The following is a 21,005-nucleotide window of genomic DNA, read 5'->3' on the forward strand; positions in this document are numbered from 1 at the left end:
GACAACCTCACGGAAGATTAGAAGGGAAAAAACCTTTGCTCCATTCAAAGGTCTGAATCACCATGATTGCATTAATTTTCATGCCAAACTCCATGGTAGGGCAAGACTATCAGATGGCAGAATTGGGGCCTTCCCTGGGGCAGGAAGTCGTCATCTTTACTGAAGCTACTGGCTCCCTCCCAAGTTAAAATCAACCATTCGTGAGCAGGTATCTGGCCACATCCCGTGCTAGATTGCCTCTTGTGTGCCTCTCCTCTGGAGAGGACATTCTGGAACTGGTTTTCTTGTCTCAGGAATGTGGAAGGCTTTGAAGGAGCACAGAAATCATTCTAGCGTGTACTCAAAACCTTGTGGTAGTCTATCCTGTTTCAGGACCCACTTTATATATCTGAAAAGGTGGTGCTCCTTAGGTCATCAGGGGTGGCCCAGGTCTAATCAGTTGGTAATGACTGTCTGGAGTATTCTGTGGAAAGGGATGTGAAGACCCAACTGGGTTCAACAGGAAAGAGTCCCAGGAATTACTGGCACTGTCTGTCGTGATAATGGATGGAGGAGCGTGGCTCATTTGGCATGTTTTGGTCATTCTGGTTCTGTTGACTTAAAACTACTATTTTTTTCTCATTTCTTTAAAAACAAGGGAGAAAGGAACCCTGGTATGGTTAGGTATGGGGGATAGGTTTAGGCCCTCCACATTTTGAACAGTGAAGATGTTGGTCCTATCTGTGTGCTTATTATAAAATGGTACGGGCATTTCTAAGCCACAAATGTCCAACATAGGAGTACTTGGAGAAGTGGACAACTGGCCTCTTCTGCTCTGGAGACAAAGGAAGAGATGCATCTCTCGGAAACCCAAAGAGCAAGAAAGGGTTTCAAAACTGCCAGGTCTTTGCTTGTCACCTGCTACACAACAGGCACAGCTGCATTTGAGGACACAAGTTGCCTAGAGATGACTGCTTTCCTTTCTCTTCCTCCTTTCCCATGCCTAGGAAATAGCGGACATTCAGCACACACTTGTTGTGTAAGGGTTGAATCCCTGCTGCCTAGAGATGACTAGTGCTAAACTGCCACCACTTAGAATTTTATGATAAATACATTTATTAAGTGATCACATTCCTGCATTAGCACTCAAAGGCTTATTATTTTTTAATTTACAGCACAACCCAGAAGAGCTCTCTGTCCCTTCCTTTTCAAAACAGCCCCATTAATCTGCCTCAGAGAACACTGGGGCTAATTCTGTTGTGCCCTCTGTCTCTGCCTATATTAACCGCAATCAGAAAACAAGGATTCTAGGTCATGTCTCACCCTGTGGTCTTTCGTGTCCAGCACCATCTATAATTGATTCCATCTCCCACCCTCCTCAACCACCTAAATTGCTGCCCTGTGAACTCCAAAACTCACAAGTCTGTCATCTGTCAAGTCCTTTATCTTTGTAACCTTGTCTAAACAGTTCCTTCCTCTTTCTACTGTGAGCTTGGCTTTCTCAATTATATTGCTTCCTTAGAGCTCTCCCACATGGCCATGTTTTATTTTCCACACCCTTGTTCTACTGGGCTTGGAGACATAGTAGGTATCTGTGCTCCTCATTGCCTCTTCTAGACAATTGTCCTACTCACCTTAAAAATCACTTTACTTGGAAACTCAGGCCATCAGTCAGTACCATTAACTCTGCCTCCTTGGTGCAGTTATACAAAGTTCAAACCACCCCTTCCCCATTCTTTGAAGATTCTAGTTCTAGGCTCATGATTACTTTCTCTTCAACTGTGTTCTGGTCATCACCTTCTTCAGTATCTTACTCATTGATCTTATTTCTTGGACTCCTCTCCTTTATGTTTGCTGATGCACTAGGCGATCAGATACTCTGATTCCCAAAATGTATCTCCAACTCATACATCTGACTGCCTCTTTGACATTTCACTTGGATGTCTAGTTAGGCATCTGAAAATTTTTATGTTCAAAAGTAAACTTATTTTCCCCAGCCCCAAATCTCCTCCTTCGAAGGCCTTCCCCATGTGAACAGGGACTTCACTGTGTGCACTGCTATTTCCTAATGCCTGGCACATAATAGTTTAGCAATAAAAGTTTAATGAAGCAATTACTTCATGTCTTCACAATAGTAATTGAAAACTAAACTTACAATGCACAATGTTTTACTGCTACTCCACTGTGAGTGAGAGGATAAAAGGGGATTTTGTGAACTTGCTTTGGAAATGCTACGGCACAGCGGTATTAGTGGTACTCTGAGCACCTGTTACCTGACCTGTTAACAAACCATCACGCCAACTCTGATTTCGCCGACAAGGAAGTCCCTGCTCCCATTTAAAGATTATTGCCAAGGTCACCCTCTTCAATGACAGGTTTGCCGTGTCACTTTCCTGTTCAAAACCCATCAGTGGTTTCCTTCTGAGTATAAATAATGTTAATAATTTCTGCCTGCAATTCAAAGCTCTTCTCTTTTGAGTTTGCACCTACTTGTCATCTTCTGTCCTGAGAAGGCGCCCCTGGTACACCCAGCATGCTAACCCTAAAGGTGAAGCTGGTCTCTGAACAAATCTGTGTCAATCACAAGTCCCTAACAGGAAATGACAAAAATGTGACTGGCTTAGTGAAAAGAGAAATAAGAAGAGGGGGGAATATTTATTGACTCACCTAACTGAGGAAGATGATCGAACTATGTTGAGAAATGCAAGCTGTAGAACAGCATGTGTAGTGTGATTCTACTTTATATATTTTAAAATGTACTCATGATTGTTTATATGGAGGGGAAAGTCTAGAAAAATAAGTAATTACTACAGTCAGTAATGATTAATCTCTAGTGAGTTAAGTTCTGATGATATGTTTTTCAGTTTATACCTTTATGTGTTCGAGTGTTTTATAATTTTTTTAAAGGTTTGAATTGATGTTTGGTTCCTGGCACAACCGCACTCATGCAAAGCCATCATGCACTGTTCAGTGTGTAGCCCCTAGTCACGTGTGGCTATTTAAATTTAAATGAATTATGATGAAAGAAGACCTAAAAGTCTACTCTTTGGTTTCAGGAGACACATTTCAGAGACTTGATAGCCACCCATGGCCAGTGGCTGCCATGTTGGCAGTACAGATGTAGAACATTTCCATTGGTGCAAAATGTTGCGCCCACAGAGGGAAACACCTGACAAGCTAAATGAACCGAGGCGCTCACACAACTGCTTTCACCAGGATAATTGGCTTTGCTGAGATGCAGCCAGAATGAAGCAGGTGCCTGCCTGAGCACCTGTGACCTGACAATCTCCAGGAGTCCAAGTGAGGATCGGGTCTGTGTTCATTGGTGCAGCATCTTCTAATGTGTTTGGGAGGGGCACTGTTATAGAGGCAACTTACCCAGTAATTTTAAGGGAAATATGGTAAATCCCTCCCTGGTAATTTCAAAAGGAAAATGAGAACATCTAAAATTTTGGGAACATTGAGATTTACCTGTTTTAATTAGAAAGAAGAACAAACTGGTTGATTTGGAAGAATGTTTTTGCTTTTCTTTTCATTTGCCTAATTCCCAAGAAACTTAGCAATGCATTTGGAAGGAAAAAAAAAGGAATCATAGTCCTTTCTGGTAGGGAAATTAAAATTGTATCTTAAGTACTTGTGTTGAAAATTATTTTAAAGGGAACAGGAAGCTCTACCTTGTTTTCTTAGTTTCTTTTTCAATTTGAAACTTTAACATTCGTTATATATGGCATGCAGAATACTCGGTGTTAGTTCTATGTTTTAATTCTAATTTAGAGTCATGAAATCATTTATTGTGCCTTTTTTACTCAAATAGTTCTGTAATTTAAAGGGTCATGGTAAGAGGAGGATCCATGTTATAAATAACAAATAGGAAGTCTCAATAATTTTTATTTAAAAGATAACTGTGATTTTAATATTTAATATAAACTGATTATATATACTTACTATCCTTTTAAAACCATAACATAGTAGGTCAATGAAAACAACCCTTATTTTTCTTTAAATAAGATATTACAACTTTTTCATTTTTACCACAAATCTTCCTCTCTATTTCTTCCCAAAGCTCCTACCTATTAAGATCTTGCACACCAGAGATCACTGTTCAGAACACACTGATTTACATTCAAAATTTTTGTTTTGACCAATATACTAATAAGATGTCTTAAACAATTTTAGGTTATATGTTTCTCGAACAGATGCTAGAATTGCTCTGAGTATAATAAACTTTAGAATCTCATCCATTCATTCAGCTGATATCTCTTAAATACCCATTACATACCTGTGCTACACTAGAGTTACAAATCTGAATGTTCCTGTTCTTTAGGGCCTCACAGCATAGTAGAGGGAGACACAGAGAAATCAGGGCTGGCTACTCAAAACCGTGAGCGCTGGGATCACGTTAGGTTTCCCAGGGAGCTATCAAAGTGAGAAGTGAGACATTCCATCACTGTGCACAGGTGCTCAAGGAAGACTTCTGGAGCAGTGTTCTGTATCGAAGTATTCCACATGACATGCCCTCCCCCAACCCAAAATAAGGCAAGTACAGGGTCAAGTATACCATGGACCTCCACTGAACTCAATCTGGTTTTAGAGGATCTGTAATGACTCGGACAATTACTTTTCTTGGGCCGATATCCTCTTCTGTCCTATTGTTCCAAGATTACCGTATTTTTTGGACCATGAGATGTACCTAGGTTTTAGAGAAGGAAAATAGGAAAAAATTTTGAGGCAAAAACTGTGGTAAAATATTTAATAACATAAGTAACATAATATTTCACCAATGTAAATGTAAACAGAACCCAACAGCAGCATTAACAACCATTATTCCTCCCAAATTTGGGGGGTGAAAAGTGCATCTTATAATATTGGAGTTCTTAAGAAACTTTAAGTAACTTTACTTGCAACATCATACGTACAGAATTTTAAAGTGGACATTATTATAACACGGACAGGCCAAAGAGAGTAACAACAAAGTTCTCTTTTGTCTTCAGAGTAGGCACCAGACCCAACATGATTTGTTAGGACCACTTAGAAAGCCATTCTGCGGGCAGAGAGACAAACCAGACTCCCCGAAGTCAGTTCAGCGCTCAGTTAGAAAGCAAAGACCGCAGTAACGATGATCCCACCACAAGGCTTGTGCATTTGCTTGTGACACCAGGGATAGCTCGCCCAGAGGCTCTGTGTGCTGATTAAATCCATATCTCTTTTACGGGAAGCATCTTTTGATTATTAATGAAGGAAATTTTAAAGATGGTAAGAAAATTGCATTTCCTTTTGAAATTACAGTAGAAGTGTCGTTTTTTCAACTGGCTCTTTAAAAATTGAGAAGGCCCCAGGTTAATGAGATTTTGCTCCCCTCATCCTGCTCCCACCCCCTCAGATCTCCTTATTCACTTAATAAGTCTACCACATCCGTCTCACCTGTCAGAAATGACACAAATCTTCATCTCTTTGAATAGGGCTAACTATTCTGGATGTGTGGGCAATCAGATTTCCAAAGATTTTCTTTAGTGGATTTGCCTGGAGTGGATGCATAGCCAAGGCTCTGATCTCACGCCTGCGCCCTTCTCCCTTTCCTCTGCAAGAGGGAAGTGATGCCTTTGGTATCAGTGTCTAATGACCGGCATTCAACTAGCCCACTTGTTATCCCTGTGGCTTGCTCAGGGATATTCATTCCTACACAGAAGCCGGACACTGGGGCAGGCGAACCTGAGAGTATGTGTGGATCTAGGGCAGAGCTTCTGTTCCAGAGCCTTAGAGGACTATGACCTAGAGAACAGCAGAGGTTGTTTTGGCTATGACCCTTTAGATTCGTAGAACAGAAAATCAATTGCATTATGTGAAGGCAAAAAGGAATTTTTAAAATAAGGACAAAAGGGAACCCTGTGAAACCCAAGGAGCATAGACAGGCCTCAGCATAAACTAAAGTGAGAAACCGAAAAACCACCAGAACCAAAATTGTCTTTTCTCCACAGGCCTTCTGGTCTCTTGACTTTGCATATCCACTTTATTTTTCTCTATATCACTGTCCATTGGCTGCCACGGCTTTTCCAAGTTCAGATGGCCACACAAGGTAGATCTGAGTAGAAACACAGTGTTCTCAACCCTGAGAAGCTAGATTTCAAATATTGCTGGTTTCTGCCTTCTGAATCCTTGCGGAATGATCAGGAATTAATGCATTTTCATATACATCGATTGTCATTCTTAGAAAGAGACAGCTGAGGGAAATCCCTGGTACGTGAGCTCCTTACACCTCATTAACTACCCCCACCCCAGCCATAGCTGCGCCTTTCACACTGACATCTCCACCCTTCCCCCAGCACTTGGGTCCAGCACTGCCTCACCATCTGCTCCTGTGACACCAACATTATGGCCTCCCTCCATGCATCCCTAAATGGGGCTGGAGAAGGCAACTGAGATGGCACATGTGCCAGCTGGCACCAGTGGTATAAACCTGACGGGGGTGCATCACGGCCAAAACAGGGAGGAAGAAGGGCAGATGCTGACAGCTAATAGCGTGGTGTCCTCAATGCCGAGAGGCAGACATCTCTGCTCCTGAAGCGGAATCCACGTGTTTCTCCTCCTGCAGTAAATACATAAGTTTTATTTTTTATATTACCATTGACACTATCACAGTTGTCTTCATTTTCTCCCCCTTTGCCCACCTCCACCCAGTCCCCACATCACCTTCCCTCAGGCCATCACCGCACTGTTGCCTACGAGGTACGCATACATGTTCTTCGGCTAATCCCTTCGCCTTCTTTCATCCAGTCCCTCCAACACCCTCCCCTCAACAGCTGTCAGTTTGTTTCATGCCTCCATGCCTCTGCTTCTATTTTGTTCATCAGTTTATTTTGTTCATTAGATTCCACATATAAGTGAGATCATATGGTGTTTTATCTTTCTCTGACTGGCTTATTTCACTTAGCATAATAGTCCAGGTCCATAAGCTTCTTTTTAATATGCGTTCATGAGAATGTTCCACAGTGAAGAAATCGAGATCCGAGTTGTTCTGTTTTTGCATCACTGAATGTCTGAAATTACTGGGAACTCTCTAGGGAGTCTGAGGAGTACTTGGAAATGGCAGGGTGGGGTTTCTGGCTGCTCATGCAGAGCAAAGGCAGAGTGACTCATGTCAACAGGTCATCTGTCCTATAGGCTGCCCAAGTTCCCACCTACCTCTACCACCCTGAGTCCCCAAGCTTCCCTGTTCTTTACTCCATGCCCTGCAATTAATTGATTCACTCACTCATGCATGCAGTTCTCTCTGGATCCTGCTTTCAGGATTAACTTGGTTGAGCAGCTATTTGAAATTTCAAATTTAGGGATATGACCTTGGCTCCTCTGGTGTCATCATTGTTGATTTTCATATATTTGATGTTTTAAGACAGTTCTATGTTCTAAAAGTTTCTATTCTCTTTTCTATTGAGTCCTTTTACATATATACACTGTATATATGAGGTATGTCTGGAAAGTATCCAGCCATGTACTATGAAAAATACAGGCATTTGTTGAAGAAGATACAAGATACAAGAAACACTGTACATGGGACAATGACATCTCAGTCTGCTTCAAAGTAGGTACTTTGGGACCTCACACAGGTCTCCCAGTAGCCATCAGTTGCCCTATGGTACTTTCCTGAATCTCCTCAGTGGTCTGAAATCTCTTCTCTTTTGAAGGTGATTTTAGTTTTGGGAAAAGCCAGAAGTCGCAAGGCACCAAATATGGGCTATAGCAGGGCTGAGTCACCTGAGTGATATGATGTTTCACCAGAAAATTCTGCATGAGACATAATGCATGATCAAGTGTGTTGTTGTGATGAAGCCGCCAATCACCAGTTGGTCATAGCTGTGGCCTTCTGAATCATCTGAATAGTTTCTGCTGAGGAATGTTCAAGCTTAATCTGCAAAATGTGATGCAGATTCGTTGCTGTACTTGCTCAGTCATTTTGAATGCAATGGCCACACAGTACACATGCTCACTCAACAGTGTCTACTGCCCCCACTGACTAGTACAATGAAGCTGCCATTGTTTACACATGTGGATTCCAGTCCACTGTCCTTGGCTGTAAGGTTACACTGAGGTCATGCAAACTGTTCTCGTTATATTAACAACAGCTGGCCTTTTTCTGGACAGAACTTGTATACATATATGTGCATGTGTATGTACATTTTTGCTTTTATTTACTTCATTTTCACCTTTCCCTTTTTTAAAAAATGGTAACACAGAGGCATAGAAATATATGGTAATAACTCTTCCTCAATAGAGGAAGCTAGATGCTATCTTTGTTTTTTCTATAAAGCCCTCATAGATTCTGCTTTTCTCCAAGCATATGTCTCCCAAGGGCTGATGAGGCCAAGAGAGGGACAAAGGTGTTTCCAGCCACATGGATGGGAGACACAGGAATTCTAGATCAGCCCTGTGGGGGAGACAGCTCCAAATATAGAGCCCACAAACTCTTGGAATCCTAGTGTTATCTCAGCTCCCAAACATTCAGGTCAGCTGGCTAGATTTCTTCCCATCAGGTCAACTCAGTTGAACAGTCAAGCACAAGAGAAATAGAAATGTCATGCCCTTGACTTTATAAACTAGTGTCTGGCAAGGGTACCCATTAGCTGGGGCAGCTTTGGAGAAACTGTCTCTCATTCTTGTTGGAAGCATATTTATCCAAGTCTCTGCTGCTAAAAAGGAAAGCTGTAAACCAAATGCTTGAAACAGCAGGGGTGGCTGAGTGTCGGTGATGTACACGTGGTGCCAGTAAACCTCAGGCAGAGACACACATGGGAACAGCCAGACAGGATGGGATGGCTACAAATGTGACAGAAGGTCACTCGGGAGGGAGAGCATGCCAGATCATAGAAAAATATAATCCTTGTAGAGCCAGAAACAAGTTGTGTATGAGGGATAGTGGGAGGAAAGAATGGTTTGTGTCCTACCTGGAGACAAAGAAAGCTGGTGACAAAGGTGGCCAAAAGACCTTCACAGCAGAGTGGCCAGGAGTTGGTACTTGAGACACACTACAACTGGAGATACCCAAGCCTTCTGAGCCAGGCAGGATAGGCAGTGAAATAGGGAAAGTGGATGAATGGGGGAGGATTCTTAATCCAAATGACCCTTAAAGAAAACGATGCTTTCAGCTATGGTGACAAAGAACTGCAGAGATAATATCAAAAATAGAGGCTGTGCCTGGTTCCAGAGAGAGGGGTAGATGAGGGCAGAGTTGAACTCTCTGCTTCAATATTGTAGCTAAATAAGTGAAAAGGAAAATGGACAAAAATGCCAGATAGTTCCTCCCTGCATTAGGGTTACACTGCTTTGCCTCCCTGCAACTCTCTACCCTTTTGAGCAGGGTGCAATTCTCATGCCACAATGTAGGTGCTTTTCCCCGGGGATCAGAAAATGTGTGTTTCTAATCTGGCTTCAACACTAGCTAGTTATGACCTTGGGTTATTCATTCCAAGGCTAGAATAAGAACTTCTCAAACACCGAAAAAAGCTTATGGTTTTCCCCTACTGCCCCTTATGTACTTCTAAATATGAGGGAGGACCCTTCAAAAATGGAATTTATTTATAAAAAAATTGTGTATTTATCCTTATCCTTACATGTTTAAACTTTAGTCATCCTCCACTTATCAGGACATTTTTCCACTACTCAAAATGGTTTTTGAACTCCTTGATTTTGATGCCTTTTAGTGCGTCTGCCATTTTTTGTTTCACTCCTTCCACATCAGCAAAACATTTCCCTTTGAGGACTTTTTTCATCCGGGGAAACAGAAAAAAAGTCACTCAGGGAAGAGATTGGGTGAATAGGGAAGGTGGGGCAGGGGTCATGCTGGTTTTGGTCAAAAACTGCTGGACACTCAGTGCGGTGTGGGCAGGTGAGCTTGTAAATCACCCCTCATGAAATGGGCAAACACATTGAAAAAGGCTTCAGAAAAAATTCCCTAAACCAAATGTAGCTTCTGACAACAACGCCAGCTGACACGCTGATACAGATGGGTTCCCAGAACACTCACCAAGCAGGGGAAGCCTGTACTACTAGGGCCCACCCTCCAGAAGATAATGCCTGGTTTTTGGGGTCCCCCCTTGTAAAAACAATTTTAAGCCATAGACGATGTACCAAGACATCTCCCCAAGTTCTGACTTTTTTCCCATAATGATGACATTGAAACTTTAAAGCAAATCAACAATTGAACATATTCTGTCTCCACGCGAGTTTCCCCGCTTCGCTAATGCTCAGCCTGAGCACACGGGCTGCTCCCGTGCTGATGATCTGTCAGAGGGCCGCTCCCGTGCTGATGATCGGTCAGAGGGCAGCTGTCCCTGCTGGGCCTTGGTTTCTCATCTGCGAAACAAGGCTGTTAGACTGGAAGAGCTCCGAGATCTCTTCCAGCCTAATTTTCTGTAATGTCCTAACCTCACAGACCTTCTCTATCTACCTTTATCACCATGGTCTTATCTTGGCCTTTCGGTTTCTTCCAAAACCAAATGAGAAAAATAATGTTGGTGTTTCCATTTACCCTCAACTCCTACCTATTACAGGCAACATCTAAACCATGGTGAGTATCCAGGATATTTCTGAGTCAAAACTAAAGAGTAATTGAGTCCCTTTTTATGTCTAACCTTCTAGTAAGGTGTGATCAGCAGCAGAGTCCTTGATTTACTAGTGGAAAGCATTTCGGAATAAAGGCAAAAGCTTTTGGAAAAGAATAAATGGTATAAGTGATGTAGGACACCTGTGATGTTTTCATCCCTGCCAGTAATTTAGGGTGTGTTCTGAAAATTTCCTTTGACATAAAGCTAAATTCCAGGCTTCCCTTTTCATTCACTCGTTTATTTACTTGTTCATTCATTCGTGATCTCCCTGCCTCTAATATTTTATACTGATAATAAGGTAAGTCTATCTTTCATAGTTTATGAAATATCTCATGAATAGCTCTCATATATATACTTCTTGCCAGTTCTGATGCCATTGATCTTTGACTTTTCACCTCTGGCCTGGATGGAAATACTGCTTTGGTTCCCACGCATCCCCCAAGAGGGTGGCAGCACAGGCTGGGACGCTCTGCAAGCCTTGCTGTGATGTGCCTCTCAGCGGGGAGCTGTGCACTAGTTGCTGGAAGGTTTAGATAACAGATGTGACAAGGCAGACAAGCGAGCACTCACTCCCCGAGCCCAGAGCATGCTGAGCCAGGCACGCACACACTCGCCAACACCAATACCAGGAGAGCCGCCGCCGCCCGGGGTGATGGAGGGACTGTGCTCTGAGGGGCGAAGCCCTGCTAATGTGTCTGTGTGGCCATGCTGTATTTTCAGCTTGTCATCATGGCTGGGACAGTGCTGCTTGCCTACTACTTCGAATGCACTGACACTTTTCAGGTGCATATCCAAGGATTCTTCTGTCAGGACGGAGACTTAATGAAGCCTTACCCCGGGACAGAGGAAGAAAGCTTCATCACCCCTCTGGTGCTCTATTGTGTGCTGGCTGCCACCCCAACTGCTATTGTAAGTACAGAAATAGACTTCCTTCTTTGTTGTCAGATACTAAAATAACATTCTAATGCCTTTGCTCCTCTTGCCCCTCTTTCTGGGCATTCAGCATCGGCCTTATCAGGGGTGTCCTGTTTCAGCCAAAACAGTGACTGGAGCTCTGCCTAAAAGCTCATTAAAATAGGTCTTGTCTTTTATAAGTGACTTGCTTTTTGGTATCTGAATGTGCGGTAAAGCATGTGTGAATGCCATAAATCCTGGCTAATGTGTTAAGAAGAGCTACCGTGCTCTGGAAGAATATACAGTGGGTCATGTGCATGAAGAAGAGGTCTGGAATGTAAATACTGGTGTTGATATAAAGCCTCAGATCAGAGTGGAGTAGACTCCCCCAGGCCTGTATCTCCTGCTGTTTTGATTGCACTTCCAGAGGGGCCAGGGATGAGAGAAATCGCTTGACCTGAAGTTCCCTGTAATTCATTCTTGATGGCTCTGACTCTGTTCACATGACATCACATTCAATTAAGTTGTAACTTTACCTTCATTTATTTCTTTTTTTTTTTTTCTCTCGTGAGGCCACAAAACAAAAAGGCCAGACAATCCTTTAGGGAGACTGTTTCAAAGCATAAATCTCACATATCTGGATTAGCTGGGAAAGTGATTCAACACTTAGACATTTTAATTTTTAAAATGACTTTGTGAGGGCTTTAAAATATACATTTCTGTGTCTAAACATGCTGCAAGGTCAGATTGTCTGGGATGTAATCTCAGCAATCATTTCTCCTCTTCTTTTCTAATAGCCTCCCCAGCTCTCCCTCCTCCCATCCCCCCCCAGCCTGCCCTCTCCCTCTCCCTCTCCTTCCTTTTTGGGGCAGCAATAAAAATACTTGCTGGCATGCTGAGGATTATACTGATTGCTCAGATATTCAGCTCAAGTATTATTTTCTATGCAAAATTTTTGCTTACTTTTAAGATAAGAAATAGAATAGAATTTTGAAAGGTAATGTGGGACCATAATGAATCATAATGCTTTCAGTTCATTTTGATCGTCGCTCATAGGCTTGAGCAGCTCTCCGCTAGATGATAAGCCTGTGCCGTGGGGATTAAGGTCGGCGCTGATAAAACGTGCTGTATCAGAGTGGTTAATAACACAAGCTTTGCAGCCTGACATACCTAGATTCACGTCCCGGCTGTGCGGCTTTAGGCAAGTTGCTCTGTTGTTGTCCCCCCTGCCCCCATAAAAATGGGGATAATGTGACTGTTTCATAAAGTTGCTTTGAGCCTTAAATAAAATGATTCACACACGTGACTTAGCCCACGTCCGGCATGTACTAAGTGTTTGGAAGTAGGGAAGAAAAGAACCTGGCTAGAAATTATTTTTTGTTCTCTCCAGGGTCCTCTGCCTGAAGAGAATGAGATTTCACTGAGATCCCTGGCGACACCTGCTCGTCAGAGCGATGGGACGTGTGCCCTCTCCCAGAAGAAGGCTGGCCTCTGTGTCCCTCTTACCTTTGCCTTACTTATCCTTTGTCACCAGCCTGGGAATACGAGAAAACATAAATAGCACCCTTCCCTGTACCTCAAAAGGCGACACTCTCCACTCCCCAGAAAAAACCAGAAGGCCACATTGGGCTCTGCAATGGTTTAATGGTGGCTCTACCTGGAGGCAATGAGTCCAGAGTCAGGAATCAGAGCCTGATTCTTCCTGTCTCAGAAGCATATCACTTCCTTACATATTCAGACGTGAATCTCTGAGTGATCCATTGACCTCCTAAAACATTTTCCTCTCTTCTTCCCAGACCAGGAAATAGCATAACCTAGGTTTCCCTATAGTTATTTATTGTAATTGTAGAGATTTTTTCCATTAAAAAAATGAATAAAAGGAAAGAAATAGATTAATAAAAACTATGAATAAAAAATAGTGAATAAAAAAATAACTGAATTGATCAATAAAATCAGTAATTAATTCTTTAAAAGTAAAATGCACAATCCCCTGGCTAGTCTAATATATAAGAAAGGTAAAGTAACAAAAGTTAAGAAAAAAATATGTATAAGCAAAAATACATAGTCCTCTAAAAGTCTACCCTGTATTTTTATTTAAATTGTATATAAAATTCTGTGTCAATAAATGCTTACATCTCAATAAAGTTGATAATATTCTAAGAAAAGATAATTTACTAACAATGTCTTAAAAAGATGTAGAAAAGCTGAATAGATAGATAACAATAGAATAAATGCTTAAACATTTATTCTAAATGTCTAAAATTTAGAATAAACATGTCTAAAATTTATCTCACAAAATACTACTGGGGACACATAACTATAGTGTGAATTCCTTCAAATTTTCAAGGAATAGACAATCCATAACTATGGAAAATGTTTCCGAGACTGAAAATAGAATGCTCTGAAATGCCAAAGGTCAAGTGCTGCTTGGAGGTCTGGGGAGCGCTGTCCCTGCTCCAGGGCACCCTCATCTTCCGGCAGAGCACGGGTGGCAGCCGTCTCAGAGCTCCTGTGAGCGGCAGCCACACCTGGTCCCAGCCAGGAGACCAGTGTAATTCCATCTTAAAGATGCTGGGGTGGGCTGGGATGGGAGTAAAAGAGAGAAAACCGCACTTGAATGACAATTAAAACTTAAAAAAAGATGCTGCGAAAACTAAAAATAAAAATAAAAATATGGATTTCTAACACTTGGAAAGTCTACATGCACACCCGCAAAGCACCCTCACTAGTAACAACCTCACTTAGGATTGTCAATTCAGGCATATAGAAAAGAATGGATAGATTTGTCTACCTAAAAGTGAGCATTTCTATCAAAAAAAAAAGTAAATAAAACCTGCAATACAGTTTCCAGCATGAGACTCAAATGTAAATAGCCCTAATACTTAAAAACATGAACTTCCCAATGTAAAAATGGGAAAGGACAAGAATTGACAATTAGCAAAACAATAAATTACATGCATATAAACATTTCTAAACTCCTCCGTTATCCAAGAACAGGACTTTAAAAAAATGCAGCATTTTCCCCATATGAAACTGACAGATGTTTAAACACAGCCCATGTTGTTGAAAGCGCAGATGCTTTCATGCAGCTCTAGTCAAAGTGTAAACTGGCACCTTCTTCTGGAAGAGCCGCTTCTCCAAGATGTAGTAAGAGTTTTTTAAACTTCAGACCCAATCACTAATTCCATTTTCTGAACTTGTGTTAAGGAAATAATCAGAGGTGGGTTTTTTTTAATGTTTTACAGTTGTGCTAATTATTTTCCTCTTTGCCTCCCCCCCTTCAGTCCAACCTCACTTCCATAGCCAGTCCCATCCCATTGTCCACGTCTGTGCATCCTGCATATGTGTTCCTTGACTAATCCCTTCACCTTCTTTCAAACAGTCCCCCCTCCCTCTTCCCCTCTTACCGCTGTCAGTCTATTCATGATTCTATGCTTCTGGTTCTATTTTGTTGATTAGTTAATTTTGTTCATTAGATTCCTCTCATAAGTGAGATCATATGATATTACATAAATACAAAGATTTGTTTATCAGGATTTTCATCTCAGCAATAGTTTAAAAAGTTAAAAACTTGGAACTAGCTAAATATACAATATTAGTGGGTTGTATACATACACTATGGGGCCATCATGTTTTTGAAACACCTTTAATAGCAGTGAAACATGCTTGTGGTTTATTGTTAAGATTATTAAAAGGCAAAAAAATTGTATATAGTATTACAAGGGAAACCTTTTTTCCTTCTACAAGAGAATCCTAACTTCTCTTAATTTTCTGGCTCTGTTTCCCCAGGAAAAAAGATGATACGTATCTATATTACTAGACAAAATTAACCCCTGATTGGAGAATTGCATCTGGACTCAGAGAACTGTAATCACCTAGGGAGGTACCACGCACTGACTTCCAAGTGTAGTGACTCTGGAAACTTGGCATGTATGTTTTGGGACCTTTGAAGCTATGCCTATGGAGTTGCATATACTGACTTCTACAGGGCATGAGGCTTTTAACCCAGGTGGCTCCTGCATCCTCTTATATGTCTGTGGTCTCCTTACACCTGGGCTGTAATGCTCCGCTGGACCACGGCAAGGACATGTGCTGAAGAGGAGCACGTGATGCTGCCCTTTTGGCAAGCTATGGTTCCTTCCAAGGGAACCGATGCCAAATGTAGGATGTGGTTGTCTGTGGGTCTAAATATTTGACAGACCCTAAGAAGATACCTTGTGCGTGTTGTCAGTACAATCCCAATATATAATAATATGTAAAAAGGCTGGTAAGAAATAAACTAAAATTGATAGTGATTATCTGAATGCTAATAGTACAGTTAATTGTTTTCCTTCTCTTTAATACTTTATGTATTTCTTCCCAATTCTACATGAATGCATATTCTTTTCAAATCAAAAGATATATTTCTAAAACAAATTGTATACTCCAGTACTTGTGGTGATCATTGTAAAATGACCAACCTTATTTAATAAGACTTGAAAATGGCCATTCTATTTGTAAACAGCACTGTTGTGAACATACGGGTGCATAAATTCTTTAAAATTGATGTTTCAGGACTCTGAACCTAATGAACAAAATAACCTAATGAGTAAAATAGAACCAGAGGCATGGAAACAAGGAACAGACTGACAGCAACCGGGGGGCGGGGGATGAAGGTGGAAAGAAGGGGGAGGGACTAGTCAAGGAACATGTATGAATGGCCCATGGACAGAGACAACAGGGTGGGGAATAATTGTGGGAATGGGTGGGTGGGCTGGGTGGAGGAGGGCAAAGGGGGAAAAATTGGGACAACTGTCACAGAATAACAATAAAACATTTTTTAAAAAAGAGAAAATGGCAATTCTAAAAAGCAAAGACACACATGGCCAAAAACAAAAATAATAAAACAGACCAGTGTGAAAAATTTTCTTTTCTCCCTGGGCAAAAATTATAGATCTTTCATACTAAATGTTTCAGCAGAAACTTCTCCAGGCTACAAATTTGCATTATATCTCTTCCATCAGTTCCTTTTGCCAAAGGGCACAAATTGGCAAGGAGGTCAAATGCTCCGATGGGAAGCCGAGGCGATATGGTCGATGGACAGTGTACTGGGTTCTACTCCAGCTCACAAGTATGGAACCCTGATTCAGACTTTCTGTGCCTTTGCTTCTTCAGGAAAAAATGTGACCAAGAGCGCTGGCAGTCCCCCAACATGTGTGCTGAGGAATAATCCCTAAATGAGAGTGATAAGAATAATATCTTCTAACTTACTTATATTCTGCAGTCCTGCCTAATTTGTCCTTTCAACATGCTGGTGGAATAGAAAATAGACATCCCAAAGATCATAGAGAAAGTATCCAGTCCAATTCCCTTCGTTTCTGAGTTGAGAACATTGACATTTAACTAGGTCAAATGATTTGCAAGAGGTCCCAACTAGTTCTATACAGGTCTGGGCAGATATTGGGTCCACTTTAATTTTTCTTCCTGAATGAGGGGCATTAATAGGAGCCAGGGCTGGTTATAGCTGATGCATTGATGGCGAAGACCTGTGTAGCCTTTGAATCCTGCAGATGGTGCTTGATCTTCCCCCAAGATCTGAAAATAAATGAGCAACATCAGAACAGAAAAAACAGTTCTCCCGGTGCTCAGGGACATTGCCTGGCAGCAAGGAGCTGTGTTCATTTTTTCTGTCCCATCCTGGGGAGAGATGGCTCATCCAAAAGCAGCCTTTACTGGGCCTGGGGGACACAAATCCCGAGAGTCTAAGTCAGCACAGGCCCTGCTTCTGATCAAGCATCCTTCCTTCTCCTCACCTTGCAGAGTCATCCTACTAAGGTTACTTGAGATCCCTGCCTCACCTGACCTTAGTGAGGATCCCAAGCATGGTTGTGCCTCCAGTAACTGTGTGACTCTAAGTCATCATCCTTCTATGGGTTCAATTTCTCATCTGTACATAAAAGGAGGGATAGGGATCAATGATCTCCAAGATCTTTCCAGTGCTAATATTTCATGAGAGCTAGAGAAAGAGCATTCTGGTTGGTAGGCTCCAAATGTCAGAGTCCCAATTCCCAGGTCTCGACTTTTTTTTCTTGCGTTCAATTTTACACCTCTGTACCTGGTCAAGTGTTTTCATAGGACTGCAGCTTTTTGGTTTCGTTCTTTGTTTTTATTTTTTATTCCTCCTTAAACCCATTTCCTTTCCTCCCTAGAGTTGAAAGATGGTAAGACTCCTTTGGGATAACTTGTGTGGCATGAACTCATTGCAGTTTTTAAAAAAGTAGCTCAACCTAGACTGGTCCTGGGTGTTCTTTGCATTCTCAAGCACATTAGCCATAGAAAAACCTAGCACCCCACAGTGCTGTGTATCCCTGTGGCTGGGCATCAACAACCCCAATCAAATTGCAGGGCGCACACTAAAGGCATGAAGGATAAGACGATGTGTGCTTGATGTAAAAAGACCGTGATTTCCTATTTCTCCTTATGCGCTTTGCCGTCAGAAAAGATCAGCACTGTGTTGAGACAAGGCCACATGGGGATATACGGCACAGGGCCACTAGTGTCCTAGATCTTTAGGAAAAGTTAGAGCTTGGGCACTTATTGTGTCCAGAACCATTTAGCTAAAAGTGTAGATTTCCAAGAAATCTACAGCGTGCATGCTGGCCAACTTGGAAACACTGGCTGACTACTCTCTCAGGCCTCGGGCCTCCTCAATACACTCAGACTCTCAAAGGCGGAGAACGTGTTTAGATAAGCGGATTTAACTGGGCAGAGAATCTGATTTGCCCTTATTTTATCTCAGCTCCAGCGCCACAGGGCCTGAGAAAATAGCTATTAAACCCTTCCCTTGGCCTCACAACAAACTGACAGCGGAGTATTTAGCATCGAAGCAGCAGAACGTTTGACACCCCGGGCCCAGGAGAACTGGAACAGCTGCCAGTTTGCATGCACGTGTGCACAGTTGCATACACCAGACTCATCTAGAGTTTCCCAGGAAAGGAAGAGACTAACACAATTTGATAGAAAGGCACAATTTGGAGGAAGTTGTGAATTTTTACTTAGGGGATTTCTGGGCGGTAAGCCCTTACACTGAATGTAAAAGCCCTGAGCACCTGTGGATCACAGAGTGGGCTCTCAGTAAATGCCAGCCTGTGTGCTGGCTGAGGCGGCACACAGCTGCTGAAGCAAGGGGACATTGTAGGACCCGGACTGCCTCGTAATCTGCCTCTGCCAGGCTCTGAGCAATGTCGTCTGTTGAAACCCCTTTCAAGACTTCGTCATTCACATCCTTCTTCCTGTGATACATGATCACAGGACTTCTTAGTGCTTTTTGTTCGCTTTTTTTTTTTACTGTAAGCATATTTTCTTTGTTGCTAATGTATAATTTACAATTGCTTTTTGGGAAAGATTTACATGGACTTTTTAAAAATTTAGAAAACAATCAGTTTTTCTGTTTTTGGTCCACGCTGCACATGAGCGCTCCACATTCCTTTACAGATTGTTCCTCCCCCGATGTCATTCCACAGGGAGAGTGGCTCCCCCCTTTTGAAATGCCCCCTCTAATGGTTGGTGACTAGGTGGCTGTGCTAATAATCTGTGATAATTCATTTCTTCACAAGGTCATTGTTTGCCTAACAAGACATGATGACTACTTTCCTTGGTGACTAGGCTGCCTTTCACTTTTTTTATTGAGAGCAGTATTTTAGCTAACTCACTTTTTTTTGAGATCTAACAAAACCTCTTTCTAATTTCACTTAATCCATCGGATAGGCTGAGACAGTGTTTTTCAGTATTGCAACCTAATGAACCTTTATTTATCAGGTCGTCGTCCGCTCCAAGCTGTAGACTAACATTCCTATGCCTTATAATTTTTTTTATTTTTATTGTTGACACTATTACAGATGTTCCCATTTTTCCCCCTTTGCCCACCTCGACCCAGCCCCCACCCCGCTTCCCTCTGGCCATCACCACCCTGTCGGGTGTGTCCGTGGATCATGCATGTATGTTCTCGTTCTCTGGCTCATCCCTTCACCTTCTTGCATCCAGTTCCCTCCTCTCCTCCTCCTTCCAACAGTTGTCAGTCTGTTCCGTGTGTCATAACTCATTTTAAATTCCCAATTCTCTTGTATCCACTGTCCAGGAAAAAAAAAGGCATACGAAACCACTATGCTTTGGGAATGTAGTCTATCACCTTGGTGCTGCGTTCTATAACAAGTGTGAATTTAAGATCCTTCTGAATGGATAGACACAGCCCCAGGATTAAGACCAGCAGGAAGGTTGCAATCAGCAAAATACTTATTATCCCAGTTGCCAAATGTTTTCAAAATGCCATCCATCCTCCGAATGACCTTGATTCTTTTGAAGGCCTTGAGCTTTGAAAGGCATAAAACATGCCTAAAGCTAAATTTTTTTATTTACACTTAGGTGCAGTAAGCAGCAGTCAAGAGCTCTTGAATCTACCAAAGCTCAGCAAGTGAGAGGACCAACCCTCTCTGCAGACCAGGTTGTTCAATAACACTCATTAGGAAAGGTCACAGCAGAGTGTGAAGACATTGGCAGGCACACCTGGCAGCATAGTCTATACATTTAAAATCTCCTACATCATTTTTAAACAAAATCTACAGCAAAACCATGTCTGCCTTCCTTGGAAAAGCTCATGCTTATAGAAGCTCCTCAGGGAGACTATTGGAAGCATCAAAAAATCCCCGGGACTGAAAACTGTGAAGCCACTTAGACCCTAATATTGGGATATGTGCAAAGAACAAACCGTCTCCTCTTCCTCCAAGAAGAACCTAGAGAGGGGGCTGCCAGACCTCTGCTGTTGTTTAGGAACCTGAGTGACAGAGGTATCAGGAGATGTGATGACTCCGGAGTAGGCTGTGTCCACTTGGCTCTAAAGGAAGAGAGGCATTGCAAGAAACCACCCTAGGTCTGGAGAGTTTAACTGATGGCACTGAGATGGAAGCCCCATGATGTGATTTCAGTTTCCCTTAATGCACCTCTCTTGTCAGTTTCTATCATAAAGGCAAAGATGTTGGAGCTGAAAAAGTACCTTAGAGGTCTTCTAGTTCAATATACAAACTGACATATTGATCTCTGGCTGGTGTGGCTCAGTGGATTGACCACCAGCCTGAGAACCAAAGTGTTGCCGGTTCAATTCCCAGTCTGGGCACGTGCCTGGGTTCCAGGCCAGGTCCCTAGAAGGGGGCTTGCGAGATCCAACTGTACACTGATGTTTCTCTCCCTCTTTTTCTCCCTCCCTACCCCTCTGTCTAAAAATAAATAAGTAAATATCTTTAAAAAAAGAAAGAAAGAAACTGACAGATTGACAAATGAGAAACTGAGGCCGAGAGGTCAAGCGACTGGTTCAAGATCAGATGCCTGGTTGGGGCAGTGCAGAGCCAGAGTCGCACATGTACCCTTACTCCAGGACTAGGATTGATGATATATTTTTTAAACCAATTCCAACAGACATACTTGCCTAGATAGACCAGGAAGAGAAGGCAACAAACATTCTCTGAGCACCTATAAATACTCTGACATACATTTTTTTAGTAATCT

General features: G+C 42.1%; 1 protein-coding gene across 4 annotated transcripts in view; it reads left to right on the forward strand.

Moving 5' to 3' along the window:
* Positions 1–21,005, forward strand: part of PLPPR1 (phospholipid phosphatase related 1) — a 237,688-nt gene that overhangs the window by 182,994 nt on the left and 33,689 nt on the right. For all 4 annotated transcript variants that reach the window (XM_045840446.1, XM_045840449.1, XM_045840448.1 and 1 more), the window contains exon 3: positions 11,295–11,483. In XM_045840446.1, the coding sequence (XP_045696402.1) occupies positions 11,295–11,483 (189 nt within the window). The remainder of the gene's footprint in view (positions 1–11,294; positions 11,484–21,005) is intronic.

The sequence above is a fragment of the Phyllostomus hastatus genome, unplaced genomic scaffold (genome assembly GCF_019186645.2).
Source record: "Phyllostomus hastatus isolate PE091 unplaced genomic scaffold, TTU_PhHast_1.1 phas_contig_34, whole genome shotgun sequence".
Taxonomy (NCBI): Eukaryota; Metazoa; Chordata; class Mammalia; order Chiroptera; family Phyllostomidae; genus Phyllostomus; species Phyllostomus hastatus.